A 14,741-nucleotide genomic window follows, 5' to 3' on the forward strand; every position below is an offset into this window, starting at 1 on the left:
AACTAGCCTACTAAATCAAAATGTAACAGGGAGGAGGGAGAAGGAGGGGCGACTCGAGGAGGAAGAAGAGAGTAGGACGGAGGAGGAAGGCGGAGCGAGGAGGGGCCGGCCAGCAACGAGTGGAGGAAGGACGGAGGAGGAGGCCGGTACCGAGTCCAGCAAGGATGAGGAGGTGACGGCGGTGCAGAGGGAGGAGAGGTGACGGGGAAGGGCCGGCGCGGGGGGTTGAGAGGGGATCCAGTGAGTGTGTGAGTGTGAGTGGATCGGATAGAGGATAGGGGGGTGGGAGATGGAATGGCTTAGCAGTAGCGCGCTATGGAGAAAGACGCTACTGCTAAACTACCTAGCAGCAGTGCCTTTCACAAAGAAGCGCTACTGCTATGTGTCAGCATGTAAAAATAGACTTAATTCAATGTATCAAAAATACATTGATCATCAACGATCTTTTTGTGTACAATATGATTTGTCAATATGAGTCCTCACCAGTTTAGGAACCGGTGAAGACTTATATTGCGGCCACAAATTCTACACATAGAGTTCAATGAAGACCAAGTGCTTGTCAAAGTTTGAGAAGTAACATATTTAAGGTGGTAGAAACTCTCTTCACGGAGCGAGGTGGGACGAAATTTTTGTAGTAAACTTAGCAGTAGCTCTTATTGGCGAAATGCGCTGCTACTATGCTACATAGCAGTAGCGCTCGTCGTGATAACACGTTGCTGCTATAACTAGCCTTGCGGCGGCCTCGTGGGAATTATAGCAGTGGCGCGTCTTTGAGCGGGGGCGCTACTGCTATATTTATTTCAGCAACGAGTTACGCTTGAGCTCGCTACTGCTAATTAGCAGCAGCGCCTTATTTTGAAGCGCGCTGCTGGTAAGATTCTGTGTATAGGCTTTTCCCTAGTAGTGTATAGTTGGCAATATGAGCATTCTCATTGCAATTTACCATGCAAAACATATAGATATCTTTTAGATTAGTTTCAGTGTCGTCTGTGAGAATGAATACTTCAAACCAACTATTTTTATGTGTCAGTTCTTCACTCCCCAGAAATAGAGAAAGCTCATTATAAAGTTCAAGGGTGATCAAGTCATTACAATATTTGGCCATGATTTGATCATGAAAGAGTTTGCATTGGAAATTAAGATGACCAACCTTATTGCAAAGTTCACAAGTGATAGGACAAAGAGAACATAATTTTGTAGTTCATCTATCACTTTGAGCAAAAATTGGTTCTATCGTGTTTACGCTTCTTACAAAATCTATCATCCCTATAAGGCACGTCTTCATAAAATGTATGCACTCCACAAAAATTGACATGCTTATAAGAAACATTTTTATCATGACTAGTGCAATCATCATTAATATTTTGGATATTCATAGAATTCATACTAACAACATTGCAATCATGCTCATCATTTATGCCAAACATTTTATCAAATTCTTCTTCTATAAATTGAGCATAATTTTCCTTTCCATCATTTTCAAGAAAGACATGATAAAGACGAATAATATTAGGCCACCTCAATTCCATTTGTTTGTAGTTTTCTTTTATAAAGCAAACTGGTGATAAAAAAAGAAACAAAAATATTCAATTGCAAGATCTAAAGATATACCTTCAAGCACTTGCCTCCCTGGCAACGACGCCAGAAAAGACCTTGATGTCTACTACACAACTTGTTCTTGTAGACTCGTGTTGGGCCTCCAAGCGCAGAGTTTTGTAGGATAGTAGAAAATTTCCCTCAAGTGGATGACCTAAGGTTTATCAATCTATGGGAGGATAGGATGAAAATGGTGTCTCTCAAACAACCCTACAACCAACTAACAAAGAGTTTCTTGTGTCCCCAACACACCAAATATAATGGTAAATTGTATAGGTGCACTAGTTCGGCGAAGAGATGGTGATACAAGTGTAGTAATGATAGTAGATATTGATTTTTGTAATAGTAATAATAAAAAACAGCAAGGTAGCAAGTAACAAAAGTGAGCACAAACGGTATTGCAATGCTTAAAAATGAGGCCTAGGGTTCGTACTTTCACTAGTGCAATCTCTCAACAATGCTAATATAATTGGATCATATAACCATCCCTCAACATGCGATGAAGAATCACTCCGAAGTTCTTCTCTAGAGGAGAACATAAGACAAAATTGTTTGTAGGGTACGAAACCACCTCAAAGTTATCCTTTTTCATCGATCTATCGAGCTATCCATATAAGTGTCACAAACAGCCCAAGAGTTTGTACTAAAATAACACCATATGATACACATCAACCAACTCTAATGTCACCTAGATACTCCAATGTCACCACGAGTATCCGTGAGTTGATTATACGATATGCATCAAACAATTTAAGATTCATAATACTCAATCCAACACAAAGAACTTTAAAGAGTGCCCCAAGATTTCTACCGGAGAAACAAAGACGAAAACGTGCATCAACCCCTATGCATAGATTACCCCAATGTCACCTCGGGAATCTGCGAGTTGAGTGTCAAAAATATATCAAGTGAATCAATATGATACCTCATTGTCACCATGGGTATTCATAGCAAGACATACATCAAGTGCTCTCAAAACCATAAATATATTCAATTCGATAATAACGAAATCTCAAAGGGAAAACTCAATTCATCACAACAAGATAAAGAGGGAGAAACACCATATGATCCAAGTATATTAACAAAGCTCGCGATACATCAAGATCGTGCCAAATCAAGAACACGAGAGAGAGAGAGAGAGAGAGAGATTAAACACATAACTACTAGTACAAACCCTCAGCCCCGAGGGTGGACTACTCCCTCCTCATCACGGCGGCCGCCTGGATGATGAAGATGGCCTCCGGTGATGATTTCCCCCTCCGGCAGGGTGCCGGAACAGGGTCTAGATTTTTTTTGTGGCTACGAAGGCTTGCGGTGGCGGAACTTCTGATATAGGGTTATTTCCGGGGGTTTCTGAATATATAGAATTTTTTGGCGTCAGTTTCACGCTAAGATGGGCCTCGGGGGGCCCACTACCCACCAGGACGCGCCTAGGGGGGTGGCACGCACAAGGCAGCAGGGGGCCCCTTCTGGTGGTTCTTTGATCTAGTATTTTTTCTTTTCTTCCAAAAAAATCATCCAAAAGTTTCGTCAATTCTGAGAACTTTTATTTTTGCACAAAAAACAACACCATGATAGTTCTGCTAACAACAGCGTCAGTCCAGGTTAGTTCCGTCCAAATCATACCAAAACCATATAGAATTGTTGTAAACATGACAAGAATACTTCATAATTTATAGATACGTTGGAGACATATCACAACCCTCAATTCTTTTTGGTACTGACGAGTTACTTGCCTTGACCATGTCTTGTGTTCTTCGTGTACGACATGGTCTTTTGGTGAAGAAGTCTCAAGTGAATTGGGCATTGTTTGTGTTGGTGCAATATTTGCCATCTTGTGTTTTGGAGATTGTTGACAGAAACAGGCGTGGACTAATTTGTTTGCTAGTGCCCACGGAGAGAAATAGCCCACAGAGAACTGAAGAGAATGCTATCTTTGGTGTCAAGTTCGAGGAACTTCACCGAAGAATATCTAAGATAAAGAGACGATTCAGTTATATCTTTTGAAGCCTTGCAGGAGAGAAGATTGATGTGAAGAAGTTGACCCCTTGAAATTTATTGTTGACGCCAAGCAATTGGTTCGGTGTTCATCCGAAAAAAAATTGACTACAGTTGAGAAGGTCGAAGGCGGAGTGAAGACGTAGCATTCATTTTGTTATCTTCTTCTCTTTCTTGAATCATAGGACCTCCGTACTATTAAGAGGGGTATATGTTCTTGAATCTTAGATCCGTTGTGATGCTTAGCCCAAACCTATGAAAGACTGAGAGAAATCTCTTTATGCTTTGAATTATTACCGGTGAGTAGAAGACGTAGTTCTTTGGTGCTGCAGGAAATATCTTTCAAACTGAGGAGTTAGCATTTCTTACTTCGCAGGGAATGTTACCGTTGTGCTCAAATTTCCGACTGTTGGACTCGTGTCATTCGGCCATTGGTTGTCCCACATGTCCATTTTGGTCATTTCCCATCAGGGAAGGTTGCGGCTATAAATAGCCACCCCGCTCCAAAGTTGTCCATTGACTGCTCCGCTTAAGATTTCTGAGAAGATTAATTGAGCATCCCCTCTTCGAAAGATTTGAGTTTAAAATCCACCGAGAGAAAACCAAGAACCAAAACTTAGACAGTGGTTGAGTATAACAGTAGTTCTGAGTTAGAGTTCTTGTACCTATTACTCTTGAGAGTTGCGCACTCTCTAGACGGGTAGGTGTCGGCTCGAGTGTTGAAGAGGTGTTGTCTTCACCAAGCAAGATGTTCAACAACCAAGAGTAATTGTGGTTTGCGAAGGAAGTCTGTCAAAGGTCTGTCGAAGAGTAATTGTTCAATCACAAGTCCCTCCAACCAAACATAGTCCTTTGGCAGAAGGGCGAACTGGTCTACCAAATTCACCTATCGCCATCGAGCACCACTAGTTTACTTTATACATTTCTTTCAGTGAATATCTTTCGTGCTCTGTGATGACAGTGTGTTTGTTCACCAATTGATCTTTTATCTTTCATTGAGTGATATGTTCGTCACCTCTCTTACCTATCGTGCAGTATCTTAGTGTATTCATTTCAGTTAGAATTTTTCTCGTTGTTCGCATCTAGTTTTCATTCATGCTTCTGCAACTGTTCATGTATTGTGTTACCATTGTAATAATTAAGCTTGTTGTCCAAATTACATGCAACCCTTTAACCAAACACCGAGGCAGAATCATTCCATTCCATCTCACTAGCTCTATCAAACACAAAGATGGAACTGTTCCATTCTAGCATTACATTCTACTTGGCTTTATATGGGATGGGATCGAATGGTTTTATGGTGCGGAGAGAATGGAGATGTGGTGGGGTGTAAGACTCGGAACAGTGAGAGCAACTCGCCATGACTAATCCCTTGTCATATGCCCTACATTTAGCACAGCAGCCTAGCAAAGAAAAATGTTTGGCTTTTTGGCTAGCCAATAGTGTTTACCTTTGTTGCGATTTGGGTGGTCTAGAATTGACACGTTACCCCCAAACAAGGATCACTGACATGCCCTAACGCACCTTGGACTGGGACCGTGATAGGTTATGAAAATCTAAAAGCACCTAACCGCAACATTACCAGCTCAGAACCATAAAGCAGGGCAAAAGCCTTTTTTGGTATTCTGATCACCTGTGACCACAGTTGAAGCACATCTACACCATCAGTTGCCGACGATGCAATGATGACAGCAAAATGGAATGACTTTCTAGTCCCATACCAATTCTAGTACCACCTACCATTCCTAGTAACTCTATAAATCTCCTCCCAAGATAACACCACCTAAAGAACGGAGGACAGTCTCCGATGACCCCTCATTTTGAAATATACTGTGTCCATTTGTCCAGTAACCGCCAGCTTGCAAACCATCCGGACGGATTTCTTCACGTCCCTTGGTGAATACACCTTCAGCCTAAATCCAATCCATAATCAAGCAACATATCCAGTTTCTTTCTGTGAACAGATATCAGGTAGGCACCGAGATGTCGCGCTGTGTTTACCTTAGAAGATGTTCAAAGCTCGTCATCGCCACTCCCGGCAAGCACCACAGGCCCAGTCGGCACTCTCAACAGGCAGGTCGCTTTCATCCCAAGGTGAGCACTGACGGTGTATGCACAGGCCACAGACTAGGCATTTGAGGTCAGGTGGCGGCTGGGAGTTGTTGCACTTCTTACACGGTGCATCGTCAGGAGGGGGAGCATTTGCTGGGAAGTGCATATTTGAAGACACGTCTTCTACCATGAAAGCCATATCATCAAAACTGGCTATTTCTTGGTCGAAACTTCCTGTGCAGTTACCATCATCTTGCAAACCAGCAGACATACCAAAAGTCTGACCAAACCGTGTATCATCAGCTTCAAGCAAATCAGTAAATGAAAAGAAGGTCTGCGGTTCAAAATCCCCAGTTGCAGCACTGCCACAGCTTGCGCCATTTAACTGGCAATTAGCAGTGTAATCGGGAGGGGAGGAATACTCATTTCCTTGGGAGAGATCCCACCCCAGTAGCTCTGAAGGATCCACACCTTCAAGCTCTGATAGAGAAAATCCATTCATATGACTGAAATTGACATTTGCATCCGCCAGAGGTTGATTCTGATTACTGTACTCATCCACACCAGCTTGATCAACACATCCACTATTTTTACCTTGTGCCCTTCTTATGGTTAGCTTCTGATTAGTTCCCGAGGTAAATCTTACCGTGTTCATTGATAAATCAGCGTCAAAAGTTTCTTCCCCAATCGGTTCAACTATTCCATAGGAAGCAAGCAGTGGGTCTTGATTTGCTACAGACGCAGTCTCCTCACTAGACAGCATGCTTGATTGGGATGACGTTGCAACTGTTTGTTCACTGAATTCTGGTTCGGGCTTCTTATAATCATCCGAATGGGGACATATTGGCATGGCTCTCCTTCGGCATTTGCAGCATCGGTATTGAACCACTTCAAGTATTCTGTCTTCCTCAAGTCGCAGTGCATCACCATGAACCCAAGCTGTATGTAGGGAAACATCAGAAGTTAGAAAACCTAAAAGAACACAGATATATAGCTGTAAGCAACAATAATGATGAATGAAGTTACCTTTACACTGCTCACAGCGGACATATAGGAAATCTGGACAATAAGATTTCTTACAGAGACAACAAGTCGGTTTTATTGCTGATCCTATACCATCCTTGCATTTTAGGATTACATCATTCGCCCTGAAATCACTTCCACTTCTGTCGCCCTTATTTTTCTTCCAAGAGAGACCAAAGTATTTGATCTCTTCTGTCCTTTTACGTCTCCTCGGTTTCTCTGACTTGGATTTGTTAGCTTCAATCTTTGCCTGAGCCTTCAACCCTGCAACATTCTGAGTTGCCAAATTTGCAACTGGCCAGGCTTTCAACTCTGTGATTGGATGTGTTTGCACCTTCGCGGTTGACAGGGTTTCCACCTTAGCAACTGGCCAGGTTTCCACCTTAGTGACTGGCTGAGCTTGAACTTTAGAGACTGGCTGGGCTTGAACCTTTGCGGCTGGTTCAGCAGAATGGGAAGAACCAACTTTGAATATTATTTTGGGAGCGCTCACTGGCAATTGGCCGGTACTCTTCTTTTGAGGCAAGGCATATCTTGCATTTGTACTGTAATTTGTAAGGATAAGATTACGCTTCTGAAGGCATAACTTGCATATCAAACTGGAAGCAGCAGTGCCTCCTTTGCCACCAACAGATTTTACTGTGCACTCCTTGTGACAATAACCTGAAAGTTAGTCTTAGTTAGCAATACTCAATACTGTGACCAATTATTGGACAGCCCAGAAATTGATTGGTTCTGTTTTCATTACATTATGAAAAAGAAACAAATAGAGGAACTTAAGAAGTGTGTCAGTAATCCATACCTTGACAATCGCTGCATCTTATTACATCCCTACAGGAGATTCGTCCATAAGGCACATATGAGAGGTGAAGAAAAAGTCAGTATCTTATGACAAGAATTTCTGAACAAGCACAACAAATAACTGAATAAGTCAAGGAAAAAACCTGAAGGGAACATCTTTCTTGCATGAAGAGCAGGGATAGATATCCCCCTTGTGAAAGAGATAAGAAAAGACATCTCCAGTAGATGCTTTTACTCGCCTTTTGTACAAATTCATGAAAGAGTGTACAATTCCTGGAGTAGGCAAGGAGCTAACCCCAGGTTTCTGCTCAAACTCACGTACCATGTACAGTGGGACATGATTTTCAGAAAACCAAAATTTGCCATTCTGATCCTGGTTACCTTCTGCTTCCAAAATATTCTTTGTTACACGGACCGGGAGATGCTTCTGGTTGGGGAACTTAAGTGCATATCTTATCTTATTATCGACTATCTTTTTATCACAAACTACTGCATTTCTCAGTGCAGAAAAGTCAGCATCTGAACTTCTTCCATCAGAAGGGATTTGATCTGGAGACAAGAATTCCTTCCATCTTATATGGGCATCAAGATATCTGACCTGAGAGATATGGATATTAGATCGCTGATAAACTACAGGTCAAGGTAATATTCTCTCTGTCTCTGCGACATTATTATAGTAAAAGGTGCTAACCTGCAGAGCAAGTTGAGATGAATTCTGGCTTAAACCAACACATGCTCTCCAAGCAAATTGTCGAGTTCGTCTTGGAAGAATGGAGCAATCATGATAAGACAGACCTGCCATCCTTTTTTTACCACCTAATGAGCAAAGAACACGTCGAGTTGTTCTCGTTGTCAAGAAACATCAACAGGTTTGTGATAACAATTCTACTACCACTGTCCTGGTTTACTAGCCCCCCCCCCCCCCGCGCGGGCGTATTCTGGGTTCTGGGTCATATTTGAACCATGAATTTAACTAATAAAATATAGGTTATACGAAACTACATTTATACGAATCCAGAAATATAACTTTTTGTGACATACATTAACATTTAGCTAGTCATATATGTGGTCAAATTTTAACCCAACATACGATGGGGAATAATAAACCCAGACGTAGGTAGTACTAAATTATGAAATATACTAATAACAATCAAATGTGTGCAAAAAAAAACAATCAAACGTGTGCAAATACCTTGACGGGCAGCTTTTCTTATGGCCGAACTAAGATGAACCCCCCTCTGCAAAATACGCTTAGAGATATTTCCTCCACTCCACCAATTAACCTTTTTCCAACTCTTGTCATCATCAGCAACAGCAGCAGATTCAGTTATCACTGAACGTTTTCTGCCACGCCTTCCACCAGTTCCACGTTTTTGGTATGCTGCAGGACGCAATGCACCCGCAGATGCAGGAGGAGATTCCATAGGCCAGTCATCTACTAGCTTCACCCAGATTGGAGAAAATGCTATGGAACGAATATTACTCTCCAACTGCACACAACATGAGATAACATTTATAAGATTAAAAAGAAGAAAAAATCAGTCACTTATTGCAACAATTTTCTCCAAAAAATTTCAACTTTCTTTTGGCGCTATTTATTGCACATCCAACTTGATTCCCCAGAAGTAGTTAGCATGGAATGTAGTCTAGGGGTCTGTTTTGTTGGCACCCTCGTGATCTCGTGCTCGCTGTGAGCATTCTACTTCGTATTATACATTTACATATAAATTAAGCAGCCTTTATGTAATTAACAATGAACATCAATAATGTGCTAATGAGCATTGATGTGCTAATGAACATCAACTTTCTTTTGGCGCTATTTATTGCACATCCAACTTGATTCCCCAGAAGTAGTTAGCATGGAATGTAGTCTAAGGGTCTGTTTTGTTGGCACCCTCGTGATCTCGTGCTTGCTGTGAGCATTCTACTTCGTATTATACATTTACATATAAATTAAGCAGCCTTTATGTAACTAACAATGAACATCAATAATGTGCTAATGAGCATTGCTGTCTTAAATAAATTTTGGGAAATACCAATCCTCAAAGAAATGCTTCAAGAAACAAGAATTGAATGCAACTCACCTCAAGCAAAAGGGGTACTATAGTTTTGCAGTTGGAAGCTTCCTGTAGTTGTTTATGCCACCGTTGTCTCTGTTGCGTGTCTTGTAGTGAACCGACTAAAAGGCCACGCAAACTTTCCTCCATGTTAACAATATAAGCAGCGATGCTGGGGAAGTGGCTCCCGGAACTTTTGATTACATGCATGGCACTAAGAATTCGAGCAGACCCTTTAGCAGCATTTGCAGTGGCCACGTTAAGAAAACAAGCCTTTTTAGCTCCAGCTGCTGAAATTTTACAAGCAATGCACCAACCACATCTATCCCTTGGGACTTCCATAATCTTCTTTTCAGTACTTGGCCAAATAAATTGTGCAGCTGGTGAGGAAAACGCTTTCACTTGAAGAGCACAGTCAGCAGCCATTTTCTTTCTTAAGTTTGTGGTCAATTGGGATACTGAAACCTTACCTTCCTCAGATGTAAGAATAGCTAGATTGGCGGCAGCAGATGCTGCAACATTACCATGATTGTACAGATTCATGTAAGCCTGGGGTTTAAAAGATGGCGCTTTAGCAGACTTACCATCACTAGTACTCCCAATCTCAGAAATCAGCTGAAGAGGGTATTTGCTTTTATATGATGATGGACAAGACAAGCCTGCCTTTACAGAGATAGTGTTTCCAGTATCTTGTCTAGACAATCCACTATCTATTCCAGAACCGCACGAGGGGAAGTCTGGACGAACCAACACATGTGATGACCGCGCGGGCATTACACTAGACACACCTGTTACCTCAGACCTGTTCTCATGAGAAATAGAGGATATCCCAGCGGGTCGAAAAGCTCCATTCATGGGTGTATTATGTATGTCGTTGGGAGCTAATGGAGTTTGCCTGCATACTTCATTGTTCTTCTCTGTGGGAGCACCTACACTGGTCACCATGCATTCTTGTTTCTCCAGGTGTTCTGCTGAGCACAATGTAAATTGATTGACCACAATTTCATGCTGCACATTTCTTTGAGGAGTTACTACTGTCTTACTGCCCGCGGCGTCCTTCAAAGTTGTCAGAACACTTCCAACTGCTGTGTCCGTTGGAGTAACACTTGACAATGTATTGGATTGTGTAGTATATGTCACACCAGCTTCTTTACCTATTTTTGATCTCTCGTTCTGAAATATGTCAAGCAGATGCCTCCAGTATTCTGTTATTCTCATACAAATATCTGTGTATGCATCTAAAGGAGCAAGTATCCGCATGACCTTGACAACATCATATTGATTGTAATATCTTGCATATGACCCTGCATCTGTAGATGTTCCAATCCTGCATTATTTTACAGAATTAACATTAAACAAAATATACAGACAACTATAGTTCCAGGACAATGAAGGTGTTTGCTTATAGACGAGTGCTCAAAGAAAGAATCTAGCCACATCATCAGCCACGTATGCAAATTTTATCTGCTCGAATGGAAACCTCTCTTTATTGTTGGTCGCAAGATCCTATGGTTTCACCTCTAGCCTACCCCAACTTGTTTGGGACTAAAGGCTTTGTTGTTGTAAATTCCTACTAATTAGATACATAAGCACCTCTTAAGTCTTAAGCATTGGTGCCTAATCAAACACTGATCCTCCAAAGTAAGCACCAATGCCATCCCCACATGGAAAGAAAAAACCACTTCCATTTACTAAGCATCCCTCTATGCATCGTACATACTCTAACACTGGTAAACACTCGAAAGTGAGAACCAGGACTTCATTAGACAGGACATAGGATACTAGAGAACTTGCTGTCAATCTAAAATATGAGAAGTCAAACAGAATATGAGCCCCCCCCCCCTGGTTACTTTATAACATCGAACTTTGTACTGCTGGCATGTTTATCATTATCGCAGGGAGAAAAGATAAATATTGTGGAATTCAAAATGAATCTGTAGTATTTATCAATAGCAGACTGGAGATGGAGAATGAATTCCCAGGTAATGTAGAATTAAGATGGACAAACTTACACCAGCAAATAGTTGCAGGATCCTAGGAAGAGCCTTCCGCACATATCAATGCCAAACATTTGAGCTCCTCTTGCCCCACGCTCTATTCTCGAAGATGCTGGTCCAAGCTTATTAACCACGCATTCTGGACAAAACCAAAGACCCTGTGGTAGAAATGCTTTGTTGAGACCAATACATCTTGAGTGGTATGCCCATGGGCAGCCATCACAGCATACCAAAGTACCATCCATACCACATATTCGGCAGTCGTCACTGTTGCTGTCCTGAGACGGATTCAGTAAAACAGCTTCTGGATTTGTTACATTTGAAGTAGTTTCCAGGTCATGCAAACCTTCAACCTTTTTGGAGACAGAAGCTTTTGAGGCTCTAGTAAGAACAGCTCGTGACCCAGCTTCTGACAAAATTCTAGAGTCTGTCTCATACTCTGTTTCTTCGTTGTAGCCTTCCCGAGCCTCCAGTTCAGCTTTGAGCTCTCCTGATTCAGTGACATGGTCACAGAGTATCTGGAGGAGCCTAAGCTTCATTGCAACAGGAAGCTTATAATATTCAATGGCTAGGAGGGTTCTACCAAAACTCTTCCCCCCTAGACTCTTAATGTAGCCCATCAAATAGAGGTACTCCAATAAGAAAGTTGGCCAAGTCAACACATCTAGTAATGCCCAATCTACATACCTGCGCAATTCAAAGAAAGCGGGGAAAATCAGCATAGAAGTAACAAAGCACAACATTCATGAAAATAATAATTCTAGTTGAGCAAGGGCAAATAGACTACGTACTTCAAGCAATTTGAAGCAAGTTCTGATCCGCCGGAGGATTTAGTCTCAAGATGCCGCCTCAGCGCCTGCAATAACGAGACATGTACAGCATCCAGTAATGTATTCTGCACGGTGCAATTAATGGATGCAACAAAATCATCCAGCCCAAATGGACTGAGGAAGAGCTGCACGTTGAATGATCGCAGGAAGTTGTAAACAGAAAACAGATGACTTATAGACTCCTCTGGAACAGCAATATCTGCAGACGATGGAGGCAACTCGGGGCCCTGCACTGGAGGGCACAGCTCAGCTGACAATTCTTTAGTGGAAACTGATGAATTGCTCGAGGACGCTGCATTGCCGGATATATCAGAATCACACCCAGTCTCCTGCAATGCATCAGGCCTGGCAGGCATCTTGCATGGATCAACCCTCTGCCTAATACGCGGTGGCACTTTCATCTCCATGGCACTCCCTGGTGAAACCAGCAAATCCAGCTTCCTCTTCCTGCAGCTCATCTTCATACCAGATGCACTACTCTCCTCGGCCATAAGTACCTCTCTGAGCTGATGAAGCAATAACTCCTCGCGCTGTCCATCCTCAAACACCACATTGTACACCCCAATGCTGCCATCATAGGATGCAACCTTCCCAAGGCAAATACGTCCATCATCTGAAACACTACTGCTGATGTAGCGGCCCACCAAGCATTCACCCTCCTCATCCTTCTTCACCGGGAAGCCACCATCAGATGTGTTGGGATGTTGGTCCACCACTCTGCTGTCACCTTCACTTGGCGCAGCCGCCACGGTGTGATCTTGCTGGGGAGCGCTGCTCTCGTCCACCACAATCTTGGTTTTGCCCATCACAGATGCCGCCACATCTTGCTGCTTCTCCAGAACGCCACACTCATTCACCTCCGTTTTGGACTCGGTTGCTGCATGGTGCTCTGTGTCCTCTCTCGGAAAGGACGACTCATTCACATCCATGTTGGCCTCGCTCACCGCAGGAGCCACCCCGTCCTGCTGCTTGTCCAGGACACCATCCTCGTTGCCCTCGCTCGGGAAGGGCGCCTCATCTACATCCATGTTGGCCTCCCTCACCGGCGGCGGCGCCCCGTCCTGCTGCTTGTCCAGGGCGCCATCATCATTGCCCTCGCTCGCCAAGGGCGCCGCGTCCACATCCATGTTGGCCTCCCACAGTGGCGGCGGCGCCCCGTCCTGTTGCTTGTCCAGGGCGCCATCCTCATTGCCCTCGCTCGCCAAGGGCGCCGCGTCCACATCCATGTTGGCCTCGCTCAGCGTGGGCGCCGCCCCGTCCTCCTGCTTGTCCAGGACGCCGCCCTCATTGCCCTCGCTCAGCAATGGCGCCGCCGCTGGCGGGTTTTCCGCTTCTCCCTCCGCAACCGACACGCCAACTTGCGCGATCTCCGCTCCGCTCCCCTCAATCGCGTCGTCGGCGGGAGGAGTCGGGGCGCCGCCGAGCATCCGATGAGAAACCTCCGCCACAGGGTCCATCCGCACACGCCGGGCGCGGTCGAAAAAACCCTAGCGGCGGCTGCTACAGAAGCATCGTAATACGCACCGCGATGTGAAGAACCGCCGGGACCCCGACGGAAGCGACCGCTCGTGGCGGCGCAGAGCAGATGCGGAGCGCTTGGGGTGGCGCGCCGTCAGGAGCAACAGTTAGGGCGAATCTGCGGGGTCGGGCGGCCGAGAGAGGAGGATGAGTGGAAAACGGAGCTTGATCGGTGGATCGGCCTCGCAACCCTATAGGCTATACCTATTGGGCGGCGGCGGCGGCGGCGGCGTGAGGGAGGCCGAGAGAGGAGGGTGGAGAGGAGGAGGAGATGACGGGAGGGGGGGTGCACGAGCGAGCACAAAAGGGGAGGGAGCGGAAAGCGAGCCGCACCCGGGCTCGCCCGCGTTACCCCACGTCCCACCCGGCCCAGAGTCGGTTGCGAGTCAAGGGTGACCAGTTGCGGGATTGACCGACCGACCGACCCGGTGGGGACACAGTTCGTCCGGCGGGACCAGGTCGTGTTCGGGCGTGCGTGCGTCGCCAGCAGCAGCAGCAGCACGTCACGGAGTGCGACGGCGTCGGCGGCGGGGAGCAGGATGGAGGGAGGCGTTGCTGCTTTTTCAAATTCAAAACGGTGGAGGGAGTGGCCAGCAGCGAGTGAGTAGTGACACGCCTAGCCTGCATGCTTTTGCGCCAACGATGTGCCGACTTGGCGGGAGTCGGCTTGGCAGGGTGTCTTTTTAAAAACTTTCAATCTATTCATCAACATCATAGTAGTAGTAAAATAACATAAAATACTTTTATGTTTGTAGGCCATTTAGCGATGATTACAAGCACTCCATCGAGCAGAAGACGTGTCGTCGTCATCGCCCCTCTTTTAATGGAGCCGAACAAAAGTTGTAACAGACAGTTGAGAGGTCATCGTG

At 44.5% G+C, this 14,741-nt stretch overlaps 1 protein-coding gene across 1 annotated transcript; it reads right to left on the reverse strand.

Moving 5' to 3' along the window:
- Positions 1-5,189: 5,189 nt before the first annotated feature.
- On the reverse strand, positions 5,190-14,135 carry LOC543027 (hypthetical protein LOC543027). Its single transcript, XM_044513272.1, has 9 exons — positions 12,316-14,135; positions 11,540-12,211; positions 9,555-10,854; positions 8,663-8,960; positions 8,162-8,286; positions 7,614-8,068; positions 7,472-7,500; positions 6,673-7,332; positions 5,190-6,585 (listed from the first exon to the last, which is right to left on the reverse strand). The coding sequence occupies exons 1-9, from the start codon at positions 13,809-13,811 to the stop codon at positions 5,618-5,620; spliced, it is 6,003 nt and encodes a 2,000-aa protein (XP_044369207.1). The 5' UTR covers positions 13,812-14,135; the 3' UTR covers positions 5,190-5,617.
- Between the last annotated feature and the right edge of the window lie 606 nt (positions 14,136-14,741).

This window comes from Triticum aestivum, chromosome 4B (genome assembly GCF_018294505.1).
Source record: "Triticum aestivum cultivar Chinese Spring chromosome 4B, IWGSC CS RefSeq v2.1, whole genome shotgun sequence".
NCBI classification, from domain to species: Eukaryota; Viridiplantae; Streptophyta; class Magnoliopsida; order Poales; family Poaceae; genus Triticum; species Triticum aestivum.

What these genes read in the sequence shown, in the direction of transcription:
- LOC543027 (XM_044513272.1), bottom strand. Translation starts at nt 13,811, where the DNA reads ATGGACCCTGTGGCGGAGGTTTCTCATCGGATGCTCGGCGGCGCCCCG. An exon ending in AAGAAAGATGTTCCCTTCAG is followed by an intron (nt 7,501 to 7,613) that starts GTTTTTTCCTTG and finishes AATCTCCTGTAG; the next exon opens with GGATGTAATAAGATGCAGCG. An exon ending in CCGCTGTGAGCAGTGTAAAG is followed by an intron (nt 6,586 to 6,672) that starts GTAACTTCATTC and finishes CCCTACATACAG; the next exon opens with CTTGGGTTCATGGTGATGCA.